This window comes from Lontra canadensis, unplaced genomic scaffold (assembly GCF_010015895.1).
Source record: "Lontra canadensis isolate GAN:19392208 unplaced genomic scaffold, GSC_riverotter_1.0 scaffold167, whole genome shotgun sequence".
Classification (NCBI taxonomy): Eukaryota; Metazoa; Chordata; class Mammalia; order Carnivora; family Mustelidae; genus Lontra; species Lontra canadensis.
The window spans coordinates 1,124,983-1,136,765 of record NW_022631161.1 but is presented as its reverse complement, the minus strand read 5'-3'; the positions used below and the strand labels follow the sequence as shown (position 1 = coordinate 1,136,765).

Sequence of the window (11,783 nt, the reverse complement as noted above, 5' to 3'; positions counted from 1 at the left end):
TAGGTCGTGAAACTTACATATGATAGTGACACATAAGCCATTAGAAGAATAAGTGACACAGAGTTAGCACTTAGCAGATGTTTACGATTCACTCTTGGAAAATATCTCCATGAAAATGGTTACTTTACCAGCGGATGAGTCAATGGGAGAGAGTAAATGACAATCACGGCAAGCTGGTGGGGACCCAGTTCATACGTATGTGAAAAAAGAAAAGTGTGTATGTGTGTGTGTGTGTAGAAAAATGTATGAAAGTTTGCCTATCAAATGGTTCATCATATTAACTCTGAGGATTGGAATACACTGGGGAAGAATTAAAGAAAAAAAGTTTTGTTCCATTCCTCTATCATTTGAGTTGTTACAGATTTAATATATTCTTTGTGAAATTTTTAAAGATGTGTCAGGATAAATGTTTTGAAGTTTTCCTGCCATGCCTGTATTATTTTGGAATTGCTGGCATTTCTTCCTATCTTTGGATCTACACTCATTGAGTCAACAGACCATTCTGGAGGGAAGAGACAATAGGACTGAAATGAAGTGAGAGAAAAAAAGCCTGGGAAGTGGGGACACCTTATCATAACCATCCTTTGGGGGAAAGGATACGATGACAAATGAGGCAAATGTCCTACCCTTGTGATGAAAAGGACTCCTTGGGCTGAGGGTGGATGGAATCTTAGGGCATGTACACAAGAGAACCAACCAGAAGGGAACACACACACACACACACACACACACACACACACACACGTAGAGCAAGCACTCTGATAAAACTCTGCTTGTCCCCAAGTAAGCCTGTGTCTCCAGTAACCAGCACTTCACCCATAGCTCCCCAGCAAGATACACACCCAGATGGAACCCATCCAACTTCTTGTGTGTCCACTCTGCCAAGACATTCAAAACCAACTTGTGGCATGGCCCATACCCCTAGAGAGACTGTGGGGGTGGTCATGAGAGGGGGGAACCCCTGCACACACTGGGTGAGATCAAACAGAACCAGCTCAGAACTCCCCTAGGCCAGAAGTTATCTGCACAAAAAACACTCTGGCTACCTGGGCCAAGTGCACTTCATCAATCTTGACATTTCTTAGTACCTGATATGACTACAATGTACAGTGACCTCAGGCATGGATAAATCCTCCATCCACCCCCGTGGAGGCTCCAGGCTAGTGCTATCTGGTCCCAGCTGAACTCAGGGCTACAGAATGAGACCAAATTTCCCAGATGGCTCCAGGAGTTGTTCCCACAATCCCTTTGGCCAGATAAGTCTCATCCTACAATATAATAATGGGGCCTGCCTCACAGAATCATTTTGCAGACTAATAAATCCACACACGTACATAGAAAAGAGCTTTCTCATTAACTGCTAGTGTTATATTCTATTTCCCTTCCATGTTAGAGAGGTTTAAAGATGAAATTCTCAAGCCTCTCAGAAAAAGGGGAACTAGCTGTTCTGTTGACCATCCGGCTTCTCACCACATTCTCAGCATAAGCTGATTCTAGGTTTAATGAGCCATGAACATTTATTGTTCAGATTTTGAGGAATAAAACATGGAGTGCCTCAGAGAGGGAAGAGCTTGGCCAAGAGACGAGGGAAACTGTTCTCCGGCATTGAGATGATGAGAGGAGGGGTGTGGGGACCCAAAGCAGCAGGGTGCTCAAGTCAGATTCTTGGATGAGGTGAGGAAATGGTAGAGTAGAAGATCACCTAAAACACCTATGAAGGGAACCAAAGGCCTCTGCACTTACAGGCTGCTCCAAAAAGCATGATAAAAATGGCGGGGGCCTGTCAGGTTGGATGTACCCATTGCAAATGGGACAATGGGTGTCTCCACTGAACCTGCCTGCATAAGTCATTAGAGATGAGAGGACCTTTCCCACTCTATCCCCACACTTCCAACATACTAAAGCCACACACACACACACACTTGGTACAGATTAAAACCATTCCCTAATTTGTTTTATGTGTGATTTCCTTCCAATTTTTGTTTTATGGTTTCTTTGGTTTTCTACTTACATGGATTTTGGGACACATTTACCTCATGACTTTTATCTAAGTCATCTTAAATGGATGGTAATTCAAAGCTGAGCTTGGTCAGTGGTCTAGGGAATCTAGTTTGCTGGAAGGTATGCTTGGTACGAGCTTTCTTGTGTTTAGAAGAGTTTGGAACTCAGCTGGATGTCTCCATGGGCCTCCTTTTGTGGGTCTCCAGACAGGGAAGCTTCCATAATTGCAAGAACACTGGTGAGCTTAGCACTTTCAACAACCAAACATCCTCTAATTTGTGAGGGAGGAACCCCAAATGTTTATGAGGAAATTAGGATAGGAGACTGAAAGTTGACCAAAATCAGGAAAAAAAAAAAAAAAGATTCAGGAGAGTAGAGAACCAAGAAAAGGATCTTAAAAGATAGAAAGGAATTGGCAAAGAAGAAAGGGAAAAGGCAAAGATTCCTCACAGGTTCATTCACTTCAACAAAGGTAAGAAGGATTATTGATCTGTGAAAACAGCAGCCTTTAAAGCAGATAGAGTTTATCAGAAGGTGCTGAGAATAAAATGAGAAGCATGATTATCAAATTATACATTCACTGCAGTGGCATTTTAATGGGGGGGTGTTCTGGGGGACAGCAGTAAATGCTCAGGAGAGAGAAGAGTAAAAAGTCATCTTAGAGGGATGACAAAGCTCGCAGCTGTGTATCAGATGTGGACAAGTGTTAGTGAGCACCGAACGGATCAGGAACCCTGCTTCCTTCACCGAGTGAACCCAGACCCACAGCCAGCCTTGAAAGAAGGAGGACTTCAGGAAATCCTCATGGTAGTGACATTAGATTTTGTTCATCAAGACTTGAGAAAACCCCCCTCACTCAGATCCCCTCTTTAAAGCCCATCTTCCCTTCATGAGCTTAGTCTGGCCTCCTCCCTCCCTCCCAAGCTCGGTGACACTGAGCAGCAGGATGGGTCATGTGGGTCTTCTACCTCCTGTGGTCCCCATCTGTGGAAGACCAAAGGCAAGGACCAAATAATGGGAAACAAGAGTGACCAGGAATAGATACCGACAGAGCAGAGCTTTCTGGGACAGGGTGGCCCCTGTCAGTTGCGTGTGCCTGGCATTGCCCCAATTAGGAACATCTCTGGAAGTTCTCAGAAGGCAGAGCCTGGCCATCTGCACCCCAGAGTCCACTCAGAGACCTCAGTCATCGCTTCCATGCCTGCATCTCGCCTGTGTCTGCTCAGAGTTTTCAGATTCTCCTTTCCTTCACATTTCTTTAGAGAAGCCAGGGTGGGTGAGGTGATGGGGGAAGGCTCAGGGCAGCCCAGACGTTCCTGCGGTCCAAAAGGACACCTGGCAATAACCTCCTACCTTCTGGCTCCTTCGATTTTCCCATTTGGAGGAGTGGTTACTTCTCAGTGCTTCCAACTGCTGGCTGGAGGTAGGCTGTTGCAAGGCATCTGAAGGCAAACAGCAATCCTTCAGATAGTCTGGCCCTTCCTGACTGACAAGAGAAGTCTGGAAGGCTCTCAGAAATACTGCTTGCTCCAGAGAAAGGAGGGACATAACACAATTGTGCAGTAACACCTGAATCGGGGAAAAAAAAAAAAGTGGTGCTGTATTCATACGGATGAATAACATTGAACAGTTAAAATAACAGACCTAGGTCAATTAAAAATTGATACAGATAAAACACGCAACCCTAGGACTGGTTGAAAGAAAATGTGATGCACAATGTTATATTGTGATTATATGTATATGAAAATATGGACTGGATACCTGCAAAACTCTGATACTGGTCACTTCTGGGAAGCTGGGGGAGGGGCACTAAAAATAGGTCTAGAAATGGTTATGTGTTTAAAAAGTATCTATAGGAGCCTCTGGGTGGCTCAGTCAGTTAAGCATCTGCCTTCAGCTCAGGTCACGATCCCAGGTTCCTGGGATGGAGCCCTGGGTCGGGCTTCCCGCTCAGCGCAGTCTGCTTCTCCCTCTCCCTCTGCCCCTCCTCCCGCTCATGCTCTATCTCAAAGAAATAAATAAAATCTTTAAAAATAAATAAATACATAAAAATAAAAAGTATCTATAAAATGAATTATTCAAGTTATCCTTGGAGCATAGGATTTACCTTCAATATCATCATTTACCCAGGAAACCCAAAAGAACACACAGATAAACTAGTAAGACAGTTCAATAAGCCAGGTGGATTCAAGGTCAGCGCATGGAAAAATCCGTCAAGTTTCTCTAGATGTAGCAATAACTGCCTGCTGCTGACTTGTAGTCATAGGCCCTCGTGTGACTCCGTGCTTTCCTGGGAAGTCTTCTCTCTCTCTCTCTCTCTCTCTCTCTCTCCCCCCCTGCGCAAGGAGAACAGCCGGAACTCTGTGTAACCTGCACACTCCCGAGTCCTGTGGAATCAACGCTAGGTGTTTGAAGCTGTCAGTGGAAGACCCAGGAAGGCACAGGGGGACGGAAGATTCCTGGGGGTCTCAAGGAGCAAAGGAACAAAGGGGAAGATGACAGAGCACAGCAAAGCCTGCCAGAGAGAGAGCAGAATCTCCCAGAGGGTGGTGTGAGTACAGAAGGGTAGACAAGCCTTAAATTCTGAATTCTTGGAATGACCGTTAAAGGGGGCACAGGGCATCTAGAGGCAGAGGGATGTGGACACGCAGATGGCACCCCCTTTGGAGAGGCTGAGAAGCTTGAAGCCAGTGAGGAAGCTGGAAGATAATAATGATGGTGCCCGAAATAGTGACAACAATACCAGATCACAGGAACAATGGCTGATTCAATAAAGCCCCATGAAAGTCACCTTTCAGCTCCTGGAAAAAAAATCCATGGGACTTTGGAATTAGACCTGGTTCTGCTTCATTTTACAGAGTCTCTGAGCTTTGAATTATTTCCTTCTAATTCCATCAGTCCTCTGAAGCCTGGCTTTGGCCCCCTACTCAGATTAGAAAGACACACGGCACCCCCCTTACCTCTCCGTCCATGGACAGCCTCATGCATTGAAATGAGTCTTCAGGCCCTCCCAGACATCTGTAGTTCTGGGGGCGCTGGTAGCAGTGGGGTAAGGATGAAGTTCAGGGATGACAGAGTCCCAAACTTGAGCAGCTAGAGTAAGAATTTATTTGGCAACTGACCCATTAACATCAGAACTAGAAATATCCAAGTTTCTTGGCTGAACCTCTGATTACAGCCGTGTCTTCCTCCAATTCCTAACTGTGGTCAGGTGGCTTCTTTTTGAGTGCCGTGACAAAGTCCCACCAACCCCAGAAGAAATTGTTCCAAGCACAGCTTCCACATGAAGGCATCTCTCCTCTGCCCTGCTGCTTCCTTGCCAAGCCACAACTAAGAGGCCTCCGTCCAGGCCAGAACTGGGGAGACACGCACAGCACCCACCAGCTCCCTGAAGACCGTCCCAGTGCTTTCACTCACAACCCACAGGACACGGTTTCCAGAGCACCTGCTACTTACCAGCAACCTCAGTGGAACTCAGCGTGTTTGTCCTAGTCTCCTGCAAGATGTGGAAGCCAGCCTTGTGAAAATGGCCACAGGGAAGTCTCATCCGTCCCAGGGGCGTGAGTACTGCTGCTTCTGCAAAAGGACCGTGGGGGTCTTTGGCACTTACATGAAACCTGGTTCGCCAGCCGCTAGCGAGACCAGTGCACATGGTGGATAGACAATTTTGACTCAAGAATATATCCAGGTGAGGTTTGGAAAACAGCCTTTATTGCATAAGACATTTATATGGTCCTGTGATGCTAGACAGAGCGCTGGTTCCTTCGTCTTCCCTCACATCATCGGCATCCTGTCTGCTACTCTCCCCAGGGTCCTGTATTCTCCCTGGAAGCAATTCAACAGATAAGGCACAGCAGGAAGAGACAAAAGCAACGGGAGTCCCACTAGTCCGAGTAACCCTTCACCTCCATCTTAAAGCTCAGAGCCATGCACACCAGAGTGGGTTTCTTTCCAGAACAGCTACAGCCCAGTCAAGGTGCTAGAGCGTTTCCAGATCTCCTGGGGCCTCACTTCCGAGTTTCTCACCCCTCTCTCACTCTGGGACCTCTGGCTCTGGCCCTCATGCCTCAGACCTCTGCTCCCGCTAGGCCGCTTGTCCCCGCTTCACACCACCCCTGGCCCTTGAGGTTGTGCCGAGCTCTCTCAGTACCCCTAAATTCCTCCGCAACCTCATGACATTGGCTCAGATGATGCCAGCTTCAGGCCTTACCTCTCCCAAGAGAAGGCAACACCATCTTCCGGGATCTTCTGGCTCACGAATCTCGGTGGCTGTGTGGAAACCAGAACAAAGATGCTCCGTAATTCAAGAAGAAAAGTGCTCTGTTAGCCTGAAAAGTTCAGGATAAATCCCCACTTCCAGTCAGATCTTTATTAGAGGCCTGGACAAGAAGCCAGGGGCCGCAGTTACCTGTCCCGCCCCCAACCTTCAGGTGTCCTCTGAGCTCTGAAAGCCCCCAGCTCTCCCTCCCTGGAGGGGTGAGCCTGGACAGGAGAAACAGGGGCAGCTCGGAGAAGGCATGGCTCCCACAGCAGCACCAGCCCCTGCTCACTTCTTGTCCTTTGGAGAATGGAACACACAGCCTGGGCACTGGCTCCAAGGTCGCTTTGGGCTGAGGTCTTCCTGCGGGGACCGCTCGTCCTCCTTCTCCTTTTCCTCCTCCCGCCTCTCCTGCTCTTCCTCCCCCTTCTCATACTTCTCCTCCTCACAGGTGCCTTCTCCTTCTACGGTGCCTGTCAGCTGGGCCATGGTGAGGTGAAACACGTGGCAGCTGAAACCTTCCTGGATGCCATGCTGCACGTGCTCCTGGAGGAGCTCCAGGGTGGAGAAGACCCGGCAGCAGGCCATGCACCTGTAACCGGCCTCCATGGTCACCAGCCAGTCGGGGGTCTTGGCCCTGGGTCTCTCCTCAACCGCAGGCGACCCTGGTGGGCTGTCGGACTCTGCCCGTTCCTCGTGCTCCTTCTCCTCCCCGCTGGGCTCACTGTCAGACAGCAGGTTTCTGGTGGACACGTCAGAGGGGGGAGTCCCTACCTGCACGTCCTCAGGAAGGGTCACTTCTTCTATCCTTGGCTGCTTTTCTAGTGACTCCGAGGTCTCCTCGGTCTCCCAGGAGACAGCCACGCCCTTTTTCATTTGTACCTGCATGTAGTATATTTTCATGCCCTTTTCCTCTTTGTTTGTGTGCAGAAAGGACACACAGGTTTTATAGGACGAAGGGGATGAAGAGACTTGGTGTGAGGGGGCAGCAGTCTCCCCTTGTTCTTGAACCTGGGTTAGGGGTGATCTAGGCTGGGGACCGTCTTGAGGTACTCGCCGGAGTCCTGAGAAAGGAAGTGAGAGACATAAGAATGTGAGTAGGGGGCGGGCCAGAAGTTGAGGGGGTCTTCACATGTGAAGATGCATGGTGTGGGGGGCCTGGGGTCAGTGTTCATACCCGGGGTGGGGTCATCTAGGCCCTTTTCATGCATGTGTAAGGATGTTGGCAGGGTATCAGTATCCAGGGCTGTGGAGCAGTGTGGCAAGGGGTTGTGGAATGTCTGGGATGTTGGTGGGTTGTGTGTTATCTGTGATACCATCGGTGTGCTTGTGGAATGTGGACAGTCATGTAGGAAATGGTGCTGCGGATCCCATGTGTCGGGGGCAGGAGTTGTGTGCTGAGAATGAATGTACATGGTGTGGAGTACAGCTGTGTGCCTCAGGGTGCAGGGATCTGAGCTGGACGGTCCTGCTCCAGGGCTGGAGACCTGGGCTGAGGAGCTCTGTCCTTCTTTGGAGGCAACGGCAAAGGCACAACCTACATAGCTCCTCATCCCATCTCTGGGCACCATATTTCCAGCCCAGATCTTTCTGGCTCATGCTTCTTAACATCCCCACTGTGGTTGCAGCAGGGATCCCCTCCACACACACACACTGAGCTCATACCCACGCTCTCCTAACAGCGATGCCAGCTTCCCGGGCTCCTCCGAGGAGCCCTGACCACCTCTGATTGTCTTGGGTTTCTTCTTGGCCTCTCCTGGGTCTATGTGCCCCACACCCAAGGAACCCTGAACCCTTACCAGCACAGATGAGCTTGCGTGGAGAAGAGACACAGGAGAAGTATTCAGAGGCAGAGGACAGCTCCCCCACCGCCGTGTCCCAACTTTTGGCCACCCCAGTTGATTCAAGCTGAGGAGCATCCTCCTGTGACTTTGAGACCCCTGGAAAGATAGGAAAGCCTCAGAAATATGGTGAGTGGGCCATGTCTGGGCATCATTTGTCCGTCCAACAAATATCAACCAAATGATGTATGTCAAGTGCAGTGAATACACACGGTTCAAAATCTGGTCCCGGGTGGCTACTCCTGTATTGAATTACTATCAACACTTATTTTGTTAGTGTCTGCTTAGGATTGAAGGCTTGAGTAGGTCTGAAATGTGAACATCGTGTGTATCAGCCAAACCTTTCACAAATGTGAGGGTGGCGTGATGAGGAGGGTACACACGCATCGGTGTGGTGTTTGGAGCAAAGTTGGTGTTCACAACTCCAGAATGGGGTGACACATAACCATTTTATAGAATATGGTATGTACTTATGGTGTGTAGTCAATCATTTATTCATTCACTCAAAAATAGAGAGTAGCTACTATGTATCGGGCATATGTATCAGCTACTATTCTGGGCTCTGGTAAGGCTGAACATTCTAGTAGAAGACAGACACTAGATATAAGTACAGTAAACGTATGATATGTTAGCTGGTATTAAGTATACAAGGGTTGCCAGAGTTAGCAAACAAAAACAGAGGATACCCAGCAAAATTTGCATTTCAGCTAAACCACAAACAATTTTTTAGTGCAAGCTTTCCCCATATAATACTTGGGTGATGCCTATTTTTAGTGTAAGTATGTCCCATATGGCATTTTGGGATATACTCATACTCCAGAGCTCAGAGTAAGAGGAGAGGACTTTGACACCCGTGGATGGTTTGTGAACACAGTGCAGCAGTGACGTGCATATCTACCTATATGATCTGTGTGTGGTTTGATAAAATCGGGTGTGCAGAGATGTGCAACTTTTTTTCTGTACAAAGTGTGTATAGGTGTATAAGTGATGCTCTCGTGAAATTCCCTTATTATGAGTTCTGTATTCACGCTTACGTGTTTTGAATGTCTCCCAGATCCAGGCATGGTGACAGAAACTCTACAAGGCCGACTTCACATCTGAGGATACTCTATCCGCATTCTCCCCACTGCTCCCCCCACCCATCATACACACAGAGGCAAAAATACCTCACCAATCACTGCCTTTTCTGTCCTACAGCTGCTGCCTGAAAATCTGCCTCCTGTCCAGGCCTCCAGTCCCAGGGCTCATCCTATATGCCCAGCCCTGTGCCTTGCGGAAACTGCGGGCCTCCGATATGGGCCAGAAGGCTCCGGCAGGCTTCCTGGGGTGGGCTCCATTCTGCCCGCCTCCCAGTGTGACCACACCCTCTCTTAAGGCAAGCTACTAGTTTACAGAGACCCTGGGGAGTAAATCCACAGCTCTCAGAGCTCCCTGCAGCGCCCTGACACCATTTCTCACCCCCATCCATCTGAACCTAGTCTCTGAAAGGACCTCCCTTCCCCTAATCACCACTGCTGAACCCCACATCTGTAGATCACACAGACTCCTACGGATCCGTTGATAAATTTTTCCTGCTGAAGGAATACCATCTCCATGCTTTCAGTATGATGCCATCGCTAGACAATCTCCTTTCTTGCTCCTCAAAATCTTTTTCAACAAGGCTTCTCCTTGCTCTTTGGTAAAAGGGACAGCGGAACCCATAGATCTTCATCGGCATCCTTCACAACCTCCCTGCCCCCACCCAGTGACCCCAGAGGAAGGTGGAACAAAGAGAATGAGAGAGAATACAGAACTGAGAAAAGCCATCCACTGTAAGTCTGGGCAAGTAGGACCCCGGCCTGCGATGAGTCCAACAGAGCTCCAGCCCCGAGCGCCTCAAGAGAGAAGTCCTCAGACGGGCAGTGCTGACCCCCTCCAGGCAGGGGCACGTGGCCCTCCCATGCCATCTCACACCACAGGGATGCTCAGGAGGGACACGACAGCGTCCTTGGCTACGTCCCCAGGGACACGTCCTCCTCCACCCCAGCTTCCTAGAGAAGGTCCAGGCTGGCAGCAGCCTTTGTGCCCCAGATAAGGTGCCCAGCGCATACCTCCTCCCTGCTGGGCACCTTCCGGGGACTCTTCACTTTCCAGATGTTTCCTCTTCTGTCGCTGTTTCATGGTACCGGCGACAGGAGCTGCTCAGAAGATGCCTAACACCCAGCTCCTCTTTCTCCCTACTGGCTGGCCCTCTTTGACTCTCAGGAAATTCGCTGAGGTGACCCGAAAGGAATAAGAATTGTCGAGTGTCCTAAACGGCTGAGGAACTCAAACCACGCAGAGAACCAGCAACACCGCCCAGTGCCTGCTCCAGCACAGGGCTGTTAAGGTTCAAAGGTCACCCGGCCCCCAGCGGGGGTTCTCTGACCTGAATGATGACATCAGAGCATTCTGGGGACCTGGATCCCACGCAGTCTTTGCAAATGCACGGACCCCATGTTCAAGAACAATTCCTTTTTCACCGGTGGAACCTCTCCCATGAATTCAACTCACATCTTCTTAAGAGGGGTAGGGTACTTTGAGATACTCATCTGCTGGTGTTTCATTTATTTTCCCCTTTCTCCCTTTATCATTATTATTTTTTTCCCTTTCTCTTCTGCATTCAGGCAGGTAGCAGACTCTGTGTTCTCTGGCCAGAGGAAAGGCATGGCAGGGCTAAAAGCTGCAAATCATACTCATCCCCTTGGCTTTTATTTCTAAAATCCCCAACTCCACAGATAAGACAGGGCACTTGAGCAGAAACCTAACAGAAGCAGGATTCTTGAAATTCAGTACTTACTGTCTTCTTTTTCTACTAGCTTGTTGAGAGGTACCGACTGTCAGAGAGAAGTCTGTGGACCACAAAGGAGGAGTCTCCAAGGCGTGGTTAGAGTGGAAGATGTGGAGAAAACTCCACGAGGAGAAGGCTACATTGTGCATACAGGCAGAATCATGGCAACCTGTCCCACATGTCACCCAAGAACCACCAAACCCAAAGGAGGCACGGCAACCAAGCTGCAGGACATCGAAGCTGTAAGTGTGTCCTCCCAATAAACCGTAACCATGCTCTCACCTCAACCTTCATTCACGGTGGCCCTGTATGACCTCCCAATAGGGATGGTGGAAATCCAAAGGGGACACCAGCAGGATCAAGGCTTAACATAAAAATCAAATGGAGTTACAAAAACAATTCCATCCTCTTTCTTTTTTTTTTTAAGATTTTATTTATTTATTTGACAGACAGAGATCACAAGTAGGCAGAGAGGCAGGCAGAGAGAGAGAGAGGAGGAAGCAGGCTCCCCACTGAGCAGAGAGCCAGATGTGGGGCTCAATCCCAGGACCCTGGGATCATGACCTGAGCCAAAGGAAGAGGCATTAACCCACTGAGCCACCCAGGCGCCCCTCCATCCTCTTTCTTGTGCACCTTGCTTGTGGACTGAAACGTCTACCAGTTATAAGTGGCGACCCAACTGCATGCTCTTGATTCCAGTCCAAAATGAGAGACACCTCCTTTTGAAGGTAGTACGCGTGTAGAGGGAGGAGGCAGACCTCCCCGAAGTCCCTGGCACCAAGAAGCCCGACTGGACCAAGGTGAATCCAGATCTGAAGGGCACTGCCATCACGGTCTCCAACAGCAGAGAGTGAAGACAGGACAAGTGCAGCCT

General features: G+C 49.1%; 1 protein-coding gene across 1 annotated transcript; it reads right to left on the bottom strand.

The window, feature by feature from the left end:
* Positions 1–6,233: 6,233 nt before the first annotated feature.
* On the bottom strand, positions 6,234–10,459 carry FAM170A (family with sequence similarity 170 member A). Its single transcript, XM_032845596.1, has 4 exons — positions 10,191–10,459; positions 8,059–8,199; positions 6,552–7,323; positions 6,234–6,270 (listed from the first exon to the last, which is right to left on the bottom strand). Exons 1-4 carry the CDS (start codon positions 10,258–10,260, stop codon positions 6,255–6,257), a joined length of 999 nt encoding a protein of 332 aa, XP_032701487.1. The 5' UTR covers positions 10,261–10,459; the 3' UTR covers positions 6,234–6,254.
* Between the last annotated feature and the right edge of the window lie 1,324 nt (positions 10,460–11,783).

Bases quoted from the DNA above. Each gene is read 5' to 3' on its own strand.
- FAM170A (XM_032845596.1), bottom strand. From the start codon at position 10,260: ATGAAACAGCGACAGAAGAGGAAACATCTGGAAAGTGAAGAGTCCCCG. The intron at 8,200-10,190 runs GTATGCGCTGGG...CTATCTTTCCAG, and splicing joins AGGTGCCCAGCAGGGAGGAG to GGGTCTCAAAGTCACAGGAG. The intron at 7,324-8,058 runs GTAAGGGTTCAG...TTCCTTTCTCAG, and splicing joins ACGCAAGCTCATCTGTGCTG to GACTCCGGCGAGTACCTCAA.